Source organism: Molossus molossus, unplaced genomic scaffold (genome assembly GCF_014108415.1).
Source record: "Molossus molossus isolate mMolMol1 unplaced genomic scaffold, mMolMol1.p scaffold_m16_p_14, whole genome shotgun sequence".
NCBI classification, from domain to species: Eukaryota; Metazoa; Chordata; class Mammalia; order Chiroptera; family Molossidae; genus Molossus; species Molossus molossus.
This window is the reverse complement of record NW_023425349.1, coordinates 25523284-25542095: the sequence shown is the minus strand read 5'-3', so window position 1 is coordinate 25542095 and position 18812 is coordinate 25523284. Positions and strand designations below refer to the sequence as shown.

Sequence of the window (18812 nt, the reverse complement as noted above, 5' to 3'; positions counted from 1 at the left end):
CTAGCAAGGAGCAGAGCCAGGATTTGACCCAGGCCGTCTGGCTTCAGCATCTGCACTCTTACCCACTAAGTCTCTAAAATTAGTATCAGCAATCTAACTTTAGTAGTTAAAAAAGCAATAAGAAAGAGATGTCTAAATTCCTTCTAAGAGATCTGAATATCACAGGAGAGGAGTCATAGCTAAGACTTATCAAGCCTGTACCATGTATCAGGTACTGGGGTAAACAATTTATATGCATGCTCTCTTAATTTCTAAAACAACACTGAAGTAGGAACTGTTAATTCTGGGTTAAAGATGACGCAGGCTATATATAGAGATTTATCCACTACTTTCTATAAGGTTAAACAATAAGTAAAATGTCTGACTCTAGAGAGTGTATATTCTGTGTTACCACTATGCTGCACTGTCCCCCAAGATGAGAAAGTTTCCCAAGTGAACTCCTTGGTATAGAGTCAAGAATACAATTTGATGTGGTACTATACTCGCTGGCTGAGTGTACAAAGAAGCAGCTGAAGAAGCGGAGGGAAAGACTTTGCTATTATGATGTGATGAACCCTATCTGAAAGATGCGATCCACATTTATAAATAAACTGATTGTCCAGCTGACTATAGTGAAGATAGGAAACACTTTATACGGGGTTCTCTTTGCTGGAGACTGCATGTGTTTGTCGAAAACCGTAGAACTATATATAAAAGTGGGTGATTATAATGTAAGTAAACCCAGTCTTTAAAAAATCGGACTTAAAAAAAAATTTGAGGATCCTACAAAGCTTTTAAAATAGTTTTTTAGAAAAATTTAAAATAGTTCTTTATTCATTTAAAAAACAATAAATTCACGAAATGTTAACATTAACAGTGTAGTTTTACTCCTTGTGCCTGTCTTAGTCACCGGCCCATTCTCCCTGGTCGGGCACAGCTCCCAACACCGAGAAGGCACTGGACCTTCAGTAGGTGCAGGAGCGCGGGCCCAGCGGAAACAGCAGGCACCCTCTGACCCCGCCTCCCCCCGCCCGCGCACGCCCCCCGCCCGCGCACGCCCCCGCGGCTCCCAGACACACGGCCCCGCCCCTCCGAAGCGGGTGCCAGGGCGCACGCGCAGGCTCCTCCAGGCCGCGCAGAAGAGCGCGCCTGCGGCTGGCCCTCCCCCAGCTCTCACCGCGTGAGCCCGGAACCCGTCGCCCCGGCTGCTTTGGTCGCCGTGGTAGGTCGTCGTCATGGCCTCTCCGTGGGATGAGCTGACCCTTGCCTTTTCTCGCATATCAATGTTCCCCTTTTTTGACATCGCCCACTACCTGGTATCCGTGATGGCGCTGAAGCGTCAGCCGGGTGAGTGCGGGGCGCCGCGGACCGGCCCCCTCGGGTGAGGACGGCCCCAGCCGGGGGAGCGGCCGAGCTGCCTCTCTCGAGTCCCCTCGTCGAGCTGGAGGGGCGCCATGGCCGGCTCCACCGGCCCCTCCGGTACGGATGGGGAGACAGGCTGGGAAGGGAGGTGGCACCGGTACTCGTCAGAGGAGGAGCGACCCGGGGTCCGCGACGCCTGGGGCTGACCCTCCGACACGGGAACGACGCCCCGGACAGGTGACCGGGAGGCGGCGGCTTGCGGGGTCCTGGCACCGCCAGTGCCCGCCCGGGATTTGCGCGGACTCCTGGTGGTGCCACCACCCCCCCGGACAGTCTGAAAGTCACCTGGGCACAGAGCTCCCAGAGACGGCGAGGCTGGCGTAGTTGCCCGGAGGAATGACCAGTTCAGGACCGCTCTCCGGTTATGCAAGTTGTGTAGACCAGAGCCTCACGTGGGCACACCGGCCAGCACACCTCGTTTTATTGCGCTTTGCTTTACTGGGCTTCACAGGCGGGCGTGGTTTTTTGTTTTGCCTTTTTTACCCCCCGCTCAAATCCAAGGCAGGACACCAGCCAAGGGATCGCCGCTAGCTTTATTGCTTTGGTGCGGTGGTGGTCTGGAGCCCAGGGCTTGGGGCCTGGGGGTCATGCTGCACCTCCTATGGGCTGTTGGTTCTGTTAAACCCCTTTACCTCCGAGGAGGTAGTTCTCATTTACACCGAAGTTTGTAGCCCAGTCTACGTCATTGTTTGGTCGAAAGTTTTGACCTGGATAAAGGGAATATTATTGTGTTAAATAAGGAGAGGTAATCTGCATAAGATTTTGCTTCCTTGATTTGAAAAGAAGTACATTTTCTTATGCCATATTTAGTAGTAGTTTATATTTTCTTGTGTAGGCTAAGTCAGAGGTTCTCAAAGTGTAGTCCGGGAACCCGAGGGGTTCCTGACACTTGCAGGTCAAAATTATTTTCATAGTAATATGCAGATGTTCTTCATCTTTTTTCGCACTCATCTTCTCACAAGTGTACAGTGGAGTTTTGCAGAGGCTACATGACCTGTGATACTATAACAGATTGAATGCAGAAGCAGATATGAGACTCTACCTGTCTTTTTTTTTTTTTAATCTTCACCCGAGGACATTTTCCATTTTTTTGGTCAGATAGAGTGGGAGGGAGAGAGAGAGAGAAACTTCAACATGAAAGGGACATATCGAGTGGCTGCCACCTACCTGCACAACCAACCAGGGCCAGGAAAAACTGCATCCTAGGTACGTGCCCTTAGCGGAAACTGAACCTGGGTCTCTTCAGACCTGCAGGCCAACCCTCTAACCACTGAGCCAAACCGTCCAGGGCTCCACCTGTTTTCTATTTGAAGCCACACCTTGAAGAAATTGCTAAAATATAAAACTGTTGTTTTCTCTGAATGGTTTTTACTTTGGAAAATAGCTATTTTTCATAAAGAATACATTATTTATGTTAACATTTAGTGCACATATTATTTTTAAAATGAACATATAAAGAACTATTTTAAAATCTTCTATTAAATTTCTAATATTCTAAATGTTGATTCATGAAATCCACATAAGCAAAAGATCTTTGAGGTCTTCAAGAATTTTTTTTTCCACTTTCAAGGGTAAAAGTTTTAATTTTGAGGAACTTCATGTTGCACATTTTCAAAGAGAGTCACATAAGCAAAAATGTTATTCTCCCCTCATCCTAGAAATAAGAAGGGCATACAATTTCTTTTTAAATCATGACACTTGGTAGTTTAGCACCAGCATCCAAAATGAACAGATGAGCGGAAAAAAAGCATTTACTATATATTTCAGATTTCTTTTGTTGGAGTTCTCCCCATGTGGTATTAATATCTTTTCAATTCATGTTACCAAAAGTGTAAAAACCAGGAAAAAAATATAAACCTAGTGGTTGCTGAAACAGGGGAGGTTGCTCTCTTGTCTTCTGTGTAGGCATTCTCTGAAAATTGCTGGAACACTGGCTGACATTCTCCTTTTGTGTTTGTTTTGTAAACAATAATCATAAACATTCCAATGTCCACATCTTGGTTATTCGTCTTCCACTTATTACTTGGATATTTCTTTAGTGTTGGTAAGGTCGTGGTCTCCTTTTTGTTTATTTTTTTGTATGGCCATTAATTCTTTAGGCCACCTGCTGATGGTGAAGGTGCCGAGGGAGCCTATTGTTACTCAGCACTGCTGTGCTTGGTGGCTGGAGCAGGGTTCTTAGATGGCACTTCACCTGCCTTGGTCTCTGCCATCTTGTGAAGGAGCATTAGGAGGACAGGAACAACGTGATAGTTGTATGGGCGCAGGTAGCTGCAGCGAGCAGATGGCTAGTTTGGACCATTGGCCAATTGTTGATTCTCTTGATCTTCAGCCTCTCCCAAAGTGGGGGCAGGTTGCAGGCAAGAAGGTCCCCTACGGTACCTTGGATGGTAAGTTGGATTTCGATGAACTGATCCCTGAAGTTGGTGCCCCCTCTGGCGCTCCATCCTTCATCTCTCCAATCTCATTGGTCTGCATTCTGTTGGGATGGGGAAAGACCCCTTAGAAGGTCAAAGGTCTATCCCTTGTGGTAAGGCGGGAACCACTGCCTGTACTGAGAGCAATACTGGGAGCAGTGCAGGTGACTTTGGGCCCCAGAGAACTGCCCATCAGTGGCAGGGGGGTCAAATGCTTCACTGCTGCTGCAAGAAATTATTTTAAGTCAGGCTTTTTAAAGGTTTAATTTGCATACATGATATTCACCCTTTTAAATGTAAAGTTCCCTGATTTTGGATAACTGCATACAGTCATGTAACCAACACCACAAACAGTTTCATCACCCATCCCAGATTCCCTCCTGCCCTTTTATAGTCAGCCCTTCTCTACCCCAGGCAAACATTTGTCTGCTCACTAATTTTTAGGTGTGCAGAGGAATCCTAAAACAAAAAAATTTGAGAACCACAGGACCAATCGAATGCTGTTCCATAATTGCACATGGTGTGAAAAATATTTTATATTCCAGGACCAATATTTGTGTACAGGTAAAAATGATAGAATTCACACAAAAGAGGATACTGTACCTATTTAACTTTTTACCAGGAGTATGTTAGACACATTATTGGCTTTTATTAGTCTTAAATATCTTGTCATTCTAATGATCAGAAAACATTTTTATTTGTGTCTGTCATGGTTAATAATGCATTTGTGTTTCTTAAGTTTATTGCTCATTTGTATTTCCACTTCTGTAAATCTGTTGAGTTGATTGTATTGTTTTTCCTATTTAAAAAATAATGTAATACATTTAAAAAAAATAACCCATCCTTAAATTCTTGGAATAAACTCTACTTGTTTGATGTATTATTTTAATTTTTTTAGGGATTTCGATTTGCCAATACTTTGTATCAATTTTTAGTTAAAATTGGCAACTTTTTCCTATGTCCTATGACTGATTCTCTAGAATTCAGACCTACAGTAAAATAAAACTATGATTCATCTATGTACGGTTTACCAGGGTTTTTCTTATCTTTATCTTCTCAAGCATGTTATTCCTTGAGACTCTGACTTTTGGAATATACTTTACCACTGCCAATACCTCAATCCCCACTTTCCAACTATTTACATCTTATGATTTGAAGTCTTTGCCTAGGTCTTCAAAAATATTAGTGGAAGCAATAGGGTAAAAGGGTACTAACTATTTCTATCTGTAGTGTAGATGAGGATAACATCCCTTTTTTATTTGGTTTGGGTTGTAGGCCTTCACATCCAAGGAAAGATGATGGTTTTCCCCCTTTTCTTTTTTTCCATGTGACTTGTGCTTTTTAAGCAAAGATATCAAGGTATTTAATAAATTCAGTTTATTTTATTTTTTTTTTATTTTTAGTTTACCTCTGTTTATCTCATAATTAACTTTGGTTCTTCCTAAAAACCCTGACATCTGATTGTCTGTGGTTTTCCGTTTTGGCTAGTAGTATAGCTTTTTGTTTTTTTGTTTGTTTGTTTGTTTCTGTTTTCCTGGGTTTTTATTAGGAAGTTGGAAAACACTGCTTTAGGAGCTGTTAGAAACCTTTTTTTTTTTTTTAATTCCTCACCTGAGGATATTTTTTCATTTATCATCAGACAGAGTGGGAGGGAGGGGGAGAGAGAGAGAGACAAACAGAGAGAAACATCGATGTGATAGTGCTACATTGACTGGTTGCCTCCTGCACAACCCGACCAGGGCTGGGGACAAACTGCAGCCGAGGTGTACATGCCCTTGATCAGAATCGAACCCACGACTCATTGGTCTGTGGGCCGACGCTCTAACCGTTGAGCCAAACTGGCCAGGTCTATTAGAAACCATTTTTCTTTTTTTTTATCCTCACCCGAGGACATTTTTCGATATTTTGTTCAGATAGAGTGGGAGGGAGAGAGAGAGAGAAACATCGACGTGAAAGCGACACATCGAGTGGCTGCCACCCGCACGACCCAACCAGGGCCGGGGACAAACTGCAACCAAGGTACATGCCCTTAGCGGGAACCGAACCCAGGTCTCTCTGGACTGCAGGCGGACGCTCTAACCGCTGAGCCAAACCGGCCAGGGCTAGAAACCATTTTAACAGAAAGTTTACATTATCAATTTTAATCTCCCATCTTATGTTTTTCATGTCTTTTCTGTCTTATATAAATCTTCATTAAATAAAATGTGTTAATTAAATAAACACATTTCTTCAATCCTACATTTATATCCAATTATTATTTTCTGTAACACTTCCTGAAAAAAAAATTTATTTTTCTTTATTGATGTTAGAGAGAAAGAGAGGGAGGGAGAGGGAGAGATAGAAACATAAATGAGAGAGAACTTGGATTGACTGCTTCCTGCAACACCCCCCAGTGGGGATCGATGGGCCCACAACCTGAGCATGTGATCTGACCAGGAATTGAACCTGCGACCTCTTGGTGCATGGGTCGACACGCAACCACTGAGCCACATTGACCTGGTTGAAAGTTTAATCTACAATTATTTCTACTTGATTTTTGCTTGCAACATGTATTATTTTACTCTTAACTCTCTCACCACCATTTTGCTAACCTCTCAAATCAGATATAGTTCAATTAAGCAGATGTTTGTTGAAACTTCTGCATATCAGGCACTACATTAGATGTTGAGGATACCAAGATGAAAGATACTATTGTGGCCCTAAAGAAACTCAACTAGGCTGCTGTTGTCATCTTTTTGTTTTATCCTTACCCGGGGACATTTTTTGCATTGATCTTCAGATAGAGCGGGAGGGAGAGAGAGGGGAAGAGAGAGAGAGAAACATTGATATGAGAGAGACACATGGACTTATTGCCACCCACACAACCCCAGTTGGGTCTGGGGACATGCCCCAAGGCAATGCAACCAAGGTACATGCCCTTAGCGGGAACCGAACTCGGTACTCTGGTCCGCAGGCCGACGTTCTAACTGCTGAGCCAAACTGGCCAGGGCTGTTGTCATCTTTTGTAAAAAAAAATTTTATAGTGTCATATAAGGCTGTACTTCCTTTCCTATACAATAATAATCATTCATTTCTGATACATGGAAAACATTTCACTATATTAATAATAATTCTCACATATCCCTTTAATGTAGGTATTATTGAAGTTATTTTACAGATGAAGTATATTCTTAGAGGAATAAAATAAACTTAAAGGCACATAGCTTAGAGTTCAGTAAATTATGGAGCTAGTAGTTCTTGGGCTAACTCCAAAGTTTTCAACTATTCTGTGCTCTCTCTCTGCAGGTTCATTTAATGTTCTTGATTTCTCATATTTAACAATTTCTTAATAAGTTGTCATTTGATATGGTTATTTTTCCCCATGATTTTTGTAATTTCCACATCACCAATCAGTTTCTGCTTTGCTTTCAGGAATTAAATCCAGGAATAAAGTTTGTCATTGGTCCTACCTCTAATTTGTGGGAGATAAAAGGATGAATACATTAAGAATTTATCATATCTGGAGATTCTGGAAAGGCAGCAGCATAGTTTTGCTATCTTTATGAATCCCCATATAAAAACATACAGAAAAGTTCAAAAATTATTAATGTATAGCTCAATGAATTTTCATAGTGAATATCTATGTAATTAATATCCAGATAAAAATAGAACATTCATGATTCCCCCAAATCCCCCTTTGTTGCATGATACTTTGAAAAGATTCTGCCCATTGTGGGGTGGGAAAGGATGCCTCAGAAATGACAATCCATAATTTACTTCTGTGTGTTTAGAGAATCTTACTTAAGTTGTCTTTCATGTTTTAATTGAAAGGAAAGTTAGAATATTTGATTGACCTGATGTAAAACATTGGTCAGTGAGTGTGGTGTGGTAGAAAGAGCTCATAAAATCAGGAGACCAGTGTTTAATTCAAGCTCTACTGACTGGGTAGCTTGGGATATTTATTTGTACAGTGAGTGAGCAGACCTAGAACACCAGCTGAGCAGTATCTCCTCAGGAGCCTCAGTTTTGAGCTCTTCCTCCAAGCTTCTAACTTTTTTTTTTTTTCTGAACAGATTTTATTACATGTGATAGGGCTCAGTCCTTCTTGGCTGCTGCCTTCCTCATGGCTGCAAGGACATTGCTCAGCTCCTCTCTCTTCCTCTTGGCACTAATGTGTGTCCCCACCCTTTTCTTGATGAATTTCAGGGCCCGCTTGTCCTTAGAGACCTTGAGCAGCTCCATGGCACGCCACTCATAGAGGGCAAAGCCACACACCTCTCGGATCACGTCCCGCACGAACTTGGTGTGCTTGGTGAGGCGCCCGCGGCGGCGGCTGTGCCTTGGCTTGCTCATGTTCTTCGTCACCTTGTGGCCCTTGTTGAGGCCCACGGCCATCGGGTAGCGCAGAGCCATGGCTGTTGTTCCTCAATGGCTGTGGCTGTGGAAGCCAAGCTTCTAACTTTTAATAATTTCAACTTATTCTTTGTTCCCCGAGCAGTGGTAATTGCTTTCTGCAGGTGATACCATAGTATTTACTATTTACCTTAAAAAAAAAAAAAACAGTTAACAAATTTATATCCACTTATTTTTTTAAATTTATTTATTTATTTATTTATTTATTTTTTTTTTTATCCTCACCTGAGGATATTTTTCCATTTTTTGCACAGAGTGAGAGGGAGAGAGAGGAAGGGAGAGAGAGTGAGAAACATCGACGTGAAGGGACACATCGAGTGGCTGCCACCCGCACGACCAACCAGGGCCGGGGACAAACTGCAACCGAAGTACGTGCCCTTAGCGGGAACCGAACCCGGGTCTCTCCAGACCGCAGGCCGACGCTCTAACCGCTGAGCCAAACTGGCCAGGGCTTAAATTTATTTATTTATTTTTTTTTTGTTCAGCTAGAGCAGGAGGGAGAGAGAGGAAGAGACAGAGAGAGAAACATCGATGTGAAGGGACACATCGAGTGGCTGCCACCCGCACAACCGACCAGGGCCGGGGACACACTGCAACCGAGGTATGCGCCCTTAGCGGGAACCGAACCCGGGTCTCTCTGTACCGCAGGTGGACGCTCCAACCGCTGAGCCAAACCGGCCAGGGCTTAAATTTATTTTTTAACCTACTTCTTTATATTAAATTCTCTCTGTGAAAATAACTATTTCCTGTTTCCTGACTGGACTCTGACAGGCACAGAAACCTAGGAGGGGGTTTAATTTTATACTTTGTGGTTTGCATGCATAGGTTATACTAACATATCTAAAGTACTGCCCGGCCAGTGTGGCTCAGTGGGTTGAGCGTTGTACCATGACCGAGAGGTCCCAGTTCAATTCCCCGTCAGGGCACATGCCTGGGTTATGGGCTCTATTTCCAGTAGGGGACGTGCAGGAGGCAGCTGATCGATGTTTCTCTCTTGCTTTGATGTTTCTATCTCTTTCTCCCTTCCTTTTTCTTTAAGAAAAATAAATCAATAAAAACATATGTATTTTTAAAAACTATTGATTTTAGAGAGAGGAAGGGAGAGGGAGAGAAACATTGATGAGAGAGAACATCCATTGTCTGCCTCCTGCATGACCCCCACTGGGGATTTGGCTCACAACTTGGGCATGTGCCCTGACCGGGAATTGGAACCAGCAACCTCTTGGTGCATGAGTTGATGCTCAACCACTGAGCCACACTGGCTGGGCAATAAAAACATGAATGAACGAACGAATGAACGAGCAGGAGAGTTGATGTAGACCTGAGGCAAGAGTGATAATGTAATTTTAATCTTGCCACGTAAAAGCAAAGTGTTTCTGGGGTTCTTTGCAAATTAATATGGAGGAAAAAAGCATTTGTTTACTAGGTTGCAGGGGTTATTTTGCTTTGTTCCAGTAAAAATACTGCATCTGGAATAGCAGCTGCAACTGGAGTCACTATCTGTCTACATTTATGATAATCACAATCCTTCTCCAAATTCATCTATCTTATGTGTAGACTAAATAGGTAAGTTCAATAGCATGTGATAGCTATCAACACCTTTTCATTTTTTATGTTTTTGGTTATGGCATCCATATCTGTGGTATTGTTTTTTAAAAATATCTCTAGGGGCTTCTGTTGACCATTCCTACTATAATGATCCTTGGATCCGAGGATCAGTTTGGGGATTGACCAGTTGCCAAATATATCTATTCTAGTTATACATTAAGGAACTAGGGAAATAACCAAAGGTGGGCTGTGGATTTATGTGGCCCACTATAATTCAAACCCTATCCAAAACTCTTGGAATCTATAATTCATAGATAATCTCTAAGCCTCTGTTGCCTACATAACTGTTTTTAGTAATTTTGATGAAAAGCATACTTGAAGCATAGGAGAAAGATTATGTTGTTAATTTTTCTCTTTTTTAGGAGAGAAATTTATAGAGTGAGACAAGGGCAAAAGTTTACTAATATGCAATTTAAAAATACTTAACATCTGGAGTTCAGGCTTTAAGAAGGCTAGAACTGCTTCTTTCTGGAAGTCATCAACGACCTGCATGCTGAATGTTAACTGTTAGGAAAATAGTTCAGTACAACTAGTTCTTAAAAATAGGTACACACTGTAGGACTAAAATAGACTGAGTACATAAAATAAAGAAGTCATGTATTTAGTATGTTAAAAAATATCTTTCCATGCTTTTTTACAACTAAGTCAGTGAAACATTTTCAAACATAGTCTTATGATTTATTTTGGACAGAGCGTGGGATTATTTTGTAGATGTGATTTTAAGTGAATTTATGGGAATAGAATGTGATTTTATTTTTTAGTGAAAGTATTTTAAAAAATCATTTTATTATTATCATTTCTTCTTTATTGATTAGAGAGAGAGATAGAAACTTTGATGAGAGAGAACATCGATTGGCTGCCTCCTGCACGCCCCCCACTGGGGGTTTGGCCCACAACCTGGGCATGTGCCCTGACCATGAATCAAACTGGCAACCTCTTGGTACATGGGTTGACGCTCAACCACTGAGCCACACTGGCTGGGCTAAAAACCATTTTTTAATTTTCAATTATAGTGACATATAATATATTAGCTTCAGGTGTACATCTCAGTGATTATACATCATATAACTTACTAAGTGATTATCTCAATCAATCTCATACCTATCTGACACCATTCATAGTTAGGATATTATTGACTATATTCTCTACACTGTACTTTTACATTTACATACCCATGACTATTCTGTTACTACCAATTTGTATTTCTTTATCGCTTCACTTTTTTTCACCAAATCTCCCTAGCCCCATCCTATCTGGCAGCTGTCAGAATGTTCTCTGAAACTATGAGTCTTATTTCTGTTCTGCTTGTTTATTTTGTTGTTTTAGATTCAATTGATAGATACCTATTTATTACCATTTTATTGTTCATATTTTAAATCTTTTTTCTTTTCTTATAGTTCTTTTTAAAGGAGACCCTTTAACATTTCATGTAGCACTAGTTTGGTGGTGATGAACTCCTTTAGCTTTTACTTGTCTGGGAAGCTCTTTTTATGTTCTTCAATTCTAAATGATAGTTTTGCTGGGTAGAGTAATCTTGATTGCAGGTCCTTGCTTTTCATCACTGAATATTTCTTGCCAGTCCTTCTGGGTAACAAACTGCTTTTCTCGTTTTTTTATTTTTTTATTTTTAATTTTTTTTATCCATCCTCACCGAAGGACACTTTTGCATTCATCTTCAGATAGAGTGAGAGGGAGAGGAAGAGAGAGAGAGAAACATCGATGTGAGAGAGACACATCGACTGGCTGCCACCCACATGACCCCAACCAGGGCTAGCGACAAACTGCAACTGAGGTACGTGCCCTTTGTGGGAACCGAACCCGGGTCTCTCTGGATCACGGGCCAACGCCCTAAACGCTGAGTCAAACCGGCCACAGCTCTTGCTGCTTTTAAGATTCTCTCTTTGTCTTTAACCTTTGGCATTTTAATTATGATGTGTTTTGGTGTGGGCCTCTTTGAGTTCATCTTGTTTGGGACTCTGTGCTTCCTGGATTGTATGTCTGTTTCCTTCACCAAGTTATCGAAGTTTTGTCATTTTTTTCAAAGGGGTTTTTAATTTCTTGCTCTCTTTCTTTTTCTTCCAGCACCCCACGATATGAATGTTGGTACATTTGAAGTTGTCCCAGATGCTCCTTACACTATCCTCATGTTCTTGGATTATTTTTTCTTTTTGCTGTTCTGATTGGGTGTTCTTTTGTTTCCTTGTATTCCAAATTGCTGATTGGATGCTTGGCTTCATCTACTGTACTGTTGATTCCATGTAAATTACTCTTCATTTCAGTTAGTGTATCCTTCATTTCTGACTATTTTTTTTAATGGTTTCCATGTCCTTTTTATGCTGTTGAAGTTCTCCCTAAGTCCATCTACTCTTCTCCTAAGTTCACTGAGCATCCTTATAACCAGTGTTTTGAACTCTGCATCTAGTAGATTGCTTGTCTTCATCTTTAAAAAGTTTTTTACCCCCCGGAGTTTTGTTCCTTTCTTTCATTTGGGACATTTGAGAAATCATCTTACAGTCTTGTCTCCTCATTTTGGCAGCTTGTGTTTGTTTCTGTGTATCAAGTAGAGCTGCTGTGTCTCCTGGATTTGGTAGAATGGCCTAATGTAGTAGGTGTTCTGTAGGGCCCAATGGGATAGCCTCCCCTTTCACCCAGGCTGGGCATTCTAGGTGCACTCCTGTGTGGGCTGTGTACACTCTCCTGTTGTAGTTGAGCCTTCATTGCTGTTGGCACATCAGTGGGATGGATTTACTCCTAGGTGGATTGGCTGCAAGGACTGGCTGCGACTACTGTGGATCATCAGCTGTGCAGGGGCTGATCCCACAGAGTGGACGGTCCTTCAGCAGCGCTCTGGTGCCTGCCAAGTCCACCCCTTGAGTGTGTTGCTTATGGAGATGGTTGGGTGGTGCTTGATGAAAAGCTGTCCACAAGATACACTGGCTCTTGGGCCTCCCAGGAGGTTCAGGCCAGGGCCAGCCACTACCTGTGTTCTGCCCGGGGCCAACCAGCATGAACTACAAAGCGATTGCTGATGGCTGCTATTTGTGCTAGGCTTGGAGGTGTCCATGTGAGGCGAAACTGCAAACTAAGGTCGGCTGTTACTAGTGCCGGGCCTGGGGCCACTTAGCGAGAGTTACGGGGCACAGTGAGGCCAGATGCTGCTTGTTTGAGAGGTTTTAGGAAAGTGAAGCATGAGCCAAGACACGCCATTCATATGGAAAAGCCACTGGAAACAGCCTGGGTAGGCCCTCAAATTGGGTAGGGTGAGTCTCAGGGAATCACCAGGCCAGGGTGAACAGTGTTAGCCAGGTTGATGGAGACTCAGATATTGTGCCCACCTGCTGGCTCTATGAGGGAAGGGCTCATAAAATAATGGCCTCTGCTAGCACTTCTGTCTGGGAGAGAGCTGTCCCTCTAGCTCTCGCCCTGATGGTAGATACTTTATTTCCTCCCTCTGTGTCCCTGGTGTCTTTTGAGCTGCTGCCCCAGAGCTGGAGGTCAGAGGGAGTAAATCCGAGTTAGTCTGTGCAGGAGCCCTTTAAGAGGAAATACCTGGGATTCTAGTAGCCCTCCCTCAGCCACAATCCCTGCTTGCTGTTTTGCAGCTAGAAGTTATGGGGACTTATGTATCTGGCATTGGAACCCAGAGCTGTGGGTTCCTGGTATGGGGCTGGGACACCTCACTCCTCAGCAGGGACCTCTGCAGCCAAGATATCCCTCGCAATTTTTATCTACTACAAGTGGGTGTGGGACCAGCCCATTTCTGTCTCGAGCCCTCCTACCAGTCTTGATGTGTCGTCTTCATTATATCCTTAGTTGTAGGACTTCCATTCAGCTAGATTTCAGGCGGTTTTGAATGACGGTGGTTCTTTATTTTGTATTTACAACTATAAAATACAACTATAAAAATATAGTTGTTTTTTTTGTTATAGTTGTGGAAGGATGTGATTACCACATTTACCTATGCTTCTATCTTGCCTGGAAGCCTCTCATAATGAAAATATTTTTATGTTAAAGTTCATAAGTGATTGTATGTACATTAAAAATCTTATACTTTGAATTAGATTCATATCTCAATGGGACAAATGTTTCTGAGAGTTTTGGGGGAAATAATTCTATTGATAGCATATTACAAACATTAATTCCAGATAGGAGAGATAATTTTCTTTTATTTTTAAAATGTATTTATTTATTTAAAAAAATCCTCACCTGAGGATATGTTTTTATTGACTGTGTAGAGAGATTGGAAGGTAGAGAGAGAGAGAGAGACATTGATTGGTTGCCATCTGACCAGGAATTGAACCCGCAACTTAGGTATATGCCCTGACTGGGAATTGAACCTACAATCTTTTGTTATATGGGACGATACTCCAACTAACTTAGCCACCTGGCCTGGGTGAGAATTTTCTCTTTTAAATGTTAGTATGTTAAAAATAAAATAATGTATTCTGATTAACACACTTGTTCCTTAGCTAAGGAATATACATTTGTTTTAAAAATGAGAAGAAATTAGCCCTGGAGGGTTTGGCTCAGTGGTTGGAGCATCAGCCCGCAGACCAGAGAGTCCTGGGTTCGGTTCCCGCTAAGGGCATGTACCTCGGTTGCAGTTTGTCCCTGGTCCTGGTAGGTAGCAGCCACTCCATGTGTCTCTCTCACATCAGTGTTTCTCTCTCTCTTCCTCCCTCTCTCCTTCCCGCTCTATCTGAAGATAAATGCAAAAAGTGTCCTCGGGTGAGGATGAAATAAATAAATAAAAAATAAAAATGAGAAGAAATTTAAAATATCATATAAACTATTTTTTCCTACTAAATCTTTTTTGTATGCTCTATGCAAGTTGTTTCTGTTTAACTTTCTGTATCTTCATAGTTAAATTTCACATTAAACTAATTCTGGCACCAGTATGATACATACAAAGGAATATAGCACCCAAAGAACTTTGTCATAAGATTTTTCTCATACTGTAAAATGTGTTACCATAGTGTGTGTACTGAAAAGAGTGTTATAGAAAGGTCAATTTGAAGTAGGGAAAATTTTCAGGGTGACATAATTTTGAAAATTAGGACTGGTGTGAGGGAGACCCTCCCTTCAACTCTGTTCTTTTCTTTGTTCTAATACAGTCGAAAAAACCATGATAGAGTGAAGCTGCGAAAGTCGAAGTGCGAAGTGGCGGGGGAATGACTGTATATGTATTAGAGACATGGTGGTATTGACTTTAAAGACAGCATGACCATGTATCATCAAAATAACTCTAGAAGCGTTTTAGGTTTAAGGGAAATTGCTACACTGGAGATTGATATCCTGTCTTTTAGTAAGTCTCTCATAACTAATATTTCTTTCCCATTGGAACAGGTCACCATTTCTTGAGTTTAATGATGGGTATCATTAAACCTTGGCATAACTTCTCTTGTCAGGATGTGTATACCACAGAAAATTTACATCTGCCAACTCATGTTCGTTCCTGGGCACATTTTGTTGTGTGCAATGGTGGATTGCACTATTTAAATATTTATATCTTGCCCTGGCCAGTTTGGCTCAGTGTAGCCTCGGCCCGCAGACTGAAGGGTTGTGGATTTGATTCGTTGTCAAGGGTGTGTACCTAGGTTGCAGGTTTGATCCCCTGCCCTACTTGGAGTCCCGCAGGAGGTAGTCATTGATGTGTCTCTCTAACATCGATGTTTCTCTCTCTTTCTCCCTCTACCTCCCAACTCTATCTAAAAATCAGTGGAGCCCGGCTGGTGTGGCTCAGTGGTTGAGCATTGTCCTATGCACCAAGAGGTTGCCACTTTGATTCCTGGTCAGGGCACATGCCCAGGTTGTGGGTCCAATCCCTGGTGGGGGGGCATCAGTGTTCTCTCTCATCGGTGTTTCTGTCTCTCTCTCCTTCTCCCTTCCTCTCTCCCTAAAATCAATAAAGAAAAAGAAAAAAATCAGTAGAAAAATATCCTCAGGAGAGGATTAATCAAAAAAATAAAAATGTGTATCTTTTTTTTCTCCTGAGCACATATGGATGAATTCCCATGTCAATATAAGTATGATGATGTTACTCTGCTGAACTTACACATACATTTTAAATGTTTTTTTATTGTTTGTGCATAAATGGGCCTCTCCCTAAGAGGTAACTACAGTTAAATTTGGTTGTGTATTATTGCAGGCCTAATTTTATGTTATCTACATGTGTATGTATCTATAGAAATGTTTGTTTTTCCCTTGTAAATGATTTTTTCCTATACATATTGTTTATATACATACGGTTTTCTTTTTGTTATGTCAGTATAGGTAAAGCTGCTAGATTCTTTTGAATAGATGTATTATTTCTCAGATTGAATATGGCATACTTTGTTAAATTATGTTTAAATATACAGTTAATAAATGAATATTTTACTTTAAAGAATCCAAATACAATTAAATACATTTAAAGCTTCTTTGATCATCTTCCCTAAATCCCAGGATTTTCTCAAGAAATAATAAGAGTTAACAGTTGGTGTACTGCACACTTGTTCCGGGCTTTCTGTATATCTGTATGTACCTAGAGAAACATGTAGTGTTTGCATTTTTGCCCATAAATTAGTCTATACTTTGATATTTTGTTCAACATGACTGTACAATGGTTCTTTGTTTTTATCAACAGCATGTCTTAGGGATCTTTCCATGTTGATATTGATCTACACACTTGAATTGCTCCTATTAAAGTATTCCATAGTACAAGTGATCATAGTTTAACTGTGTCTCTGATGATAGTCATTAGATTATTTTTATTTTTTTCATAGCATTATAAACACGGCTTTAATATTCTTGCATAAAACTCCTTGTACACTTAAGTCAATTTAAAATTTTAATCATAAATGGAATTGTTTTCTTAGTTTCCCTTTCTGATAGTTCATTATTGGTGTATAAAGTTGAAATGGATTTCTGAATATTAATTTTGTATTCTGCTACTTTACTGACTTCATTTATCAGTTCTAGTAGTTTTTTGGTGGAACCTTTACGGTTCTCTATATACAGTGTCATGACATCTTCAAATAATAACAGTTTTTTTTTTTATCTCTTCCTTTCTGATTTAGATGCCTTTTATTTCTTTCTGTTTGTCTGATTGCTGTGGCTAGGGCTTCCAGTACTATGTTGAATAAGAGTGGTGAAAGTAGATATCCCTGTCTTGGTCTCAATCTTAAGGGAAACTGTTTTAGTTTTTGCCCATTGAGTATGATGTTGACTGTGGGGTTGTCATATATGGCTTTTATTATGTTGAGTTATGTTTCCTCTATTCCCACTTTGCTGAGAGTTTTTGTTGTAAATGGTGTTAGGTTTTGTCAAATGCTTTTCTTCATCTATTGATATGATCATATGATTTTTTATCCTTAATTTTGTATATGTGATATATCACATAAATCCTACTTGATCATGGTGTATCCTCTTTTTAACTGTTGCTGGACTCAGTTTGCTAATATTTTGCTGAGGATTTTTCCATCTATGTTTGTCATGGATATTGGCCTATACAGTTGTCCTTGCCACTTCGCGCTTTGTTTTTTTTTTTTTTTTTATCCTCACCCGAGGACATTTTTCCATTTTTTTTTTGTTCAGGTAGAGTGGGAGGGAGAGAGAGGAACAGAGAGAGAGAGAAACATCGATGTGAAAGGGACACATCGAGTGGCTGCCACCCGCACAACCAACCAGGGCCGGGGACAAACTGCAGCCGAGGTACATGCCCTTAGCGGGAACTGAACCCGGGTCTCTCCGGACCGCAGGCCGACGCTCTAACCGCTGAGCCAAACCGGCCAGGGCGCCACTTCGTGCTTTGACTTTCGCAGCTTCACTCTATCATGTTTTTTTCAAACATTCATTAAAAAGTTGATCAAGACAGTGAAAATGATACAACGTGTGCTTGGTTGTCTGAGTCAATTATACACCCCTGTATTAAAATTAAAATTATGGTATGTATGGACTGTAGGCCTATGTATTTGAGCACCCCAGGAACCCTTCAATGCCAGGTGCAGCTGCTAGAGTCTGGAACGAATTAACTGTGATAAACAAGGGACGACTGTTTTTTCTTTTTCTGTAGTATCTGTCTGGTTTTGCAATTAGAATAATGCTGGCCTTGGAAAATGAGCTTGAAGTCATTCCTCCTTTTGAATTTTTTGGAATAATTAGAGAAGGATAGATGTTAGTTTTCTTTTGGTAAAATTCACCAGTGAAGCCATCTGGTTCAGGACTTTTATTTGCTGGGAGTTTTTTTTTTTTATCACTGCTTTAGTTTCATTAGTTATAGTCTGTTCAGATTTTCTGTTTTGGAAAATTGTATATAATAAAGAATACATTAATTTCTTTCAGATTGTCCAATTTGTTGGCCTATAGTTGTTCATAATATTTTCTTATAATGCTTTGTATTTCTCTGGTATTAGTTGTTACTTCTCTCTATTGGGGTCCACTCTTTTTCTTGATGAGTCTGGTTAAAGGTTTGTCTGTCTCGTTTATGTTTTCAAAGAACCATCTCTTGGTTTCATTGATAATTTGTATTTTTTAAATATTCTATTTCATTTGTTTCTGCTGTAATCTTTATTATGTTTTTTCTTCTACTCACTTTGGGCTTTGTTGTTCTTTTGCAGGTTCCTTTAAGTGTAAGATTAGATTATTTATTTGAGATTTTTCTTGTTTTTTTTTTTTTTAGATAGGCCTGTAATACTATGAATTTCCCTCTTAGTACTGCTTTTGCTGTGTCCCATAGATTTGGCATTGTGTTTTCATTTTCATTTGTCTCAAGGTATTTTTGATGTCGTCTTTGATCTCGTTAACCCATTCATTGTTTAATAACATATTGTTTAGCCTTCATGTGATTGTGTGTTGCTGACTGGGTCCTCACCTGGCAGCCTCAGACCAACTGGACTCCACCTGACCTGACTTGGAAGGAGATGAGGGCTGTCTCCCTGATGCCCATTGAGCAGAGCCCCACTCACAGAAGCTGAATGTGCTGGATATATGGGCTGGGGGCTGGCACAGGGCTGG

The 18812-nt window shown here is 40.9% G+C and overlaps 2 protein-coding genes across 2 annotated transcripts in view; one reads left to right on the top strand and one right to left on the bottom strand.

Moving 5' to 3' along the window:
- Positions 1 to 1107: 1107 nt before the first annotated feature.
- The window catches only part of TMEM38B (transmembrane protein 38B), a 67374-nt gene continuing 49669 nt past the window's right edge, over positions 1108 to 18812 (top strand). The window contains exon 1 of the mRNA XM_036262102.1: positions 1108 to 1326. Coding sequence (XP_036117995.1) covers positions 1215 to 1326 — 112 coding nt within the window. The 5' untranslated portion in view covers positions 1108 to 1214. The remainder of the gene's footprint in view (positions 1327 to 18812) is intronic.
- LOC118630276 (60S ribosomal protein L36-like) lies at positions 7893 to 8255 on the bottom strand. Its single transcript, XM_036262104.1, has one exon. The coding sequence runs from the start codon at positions 8208 to 8210 to the stop codon at positions 7893 to 7895; it is 318 nt and encodes a 105-aa protein (XP_036117997.1). The 5' UTR covers positions 8211 to 8255.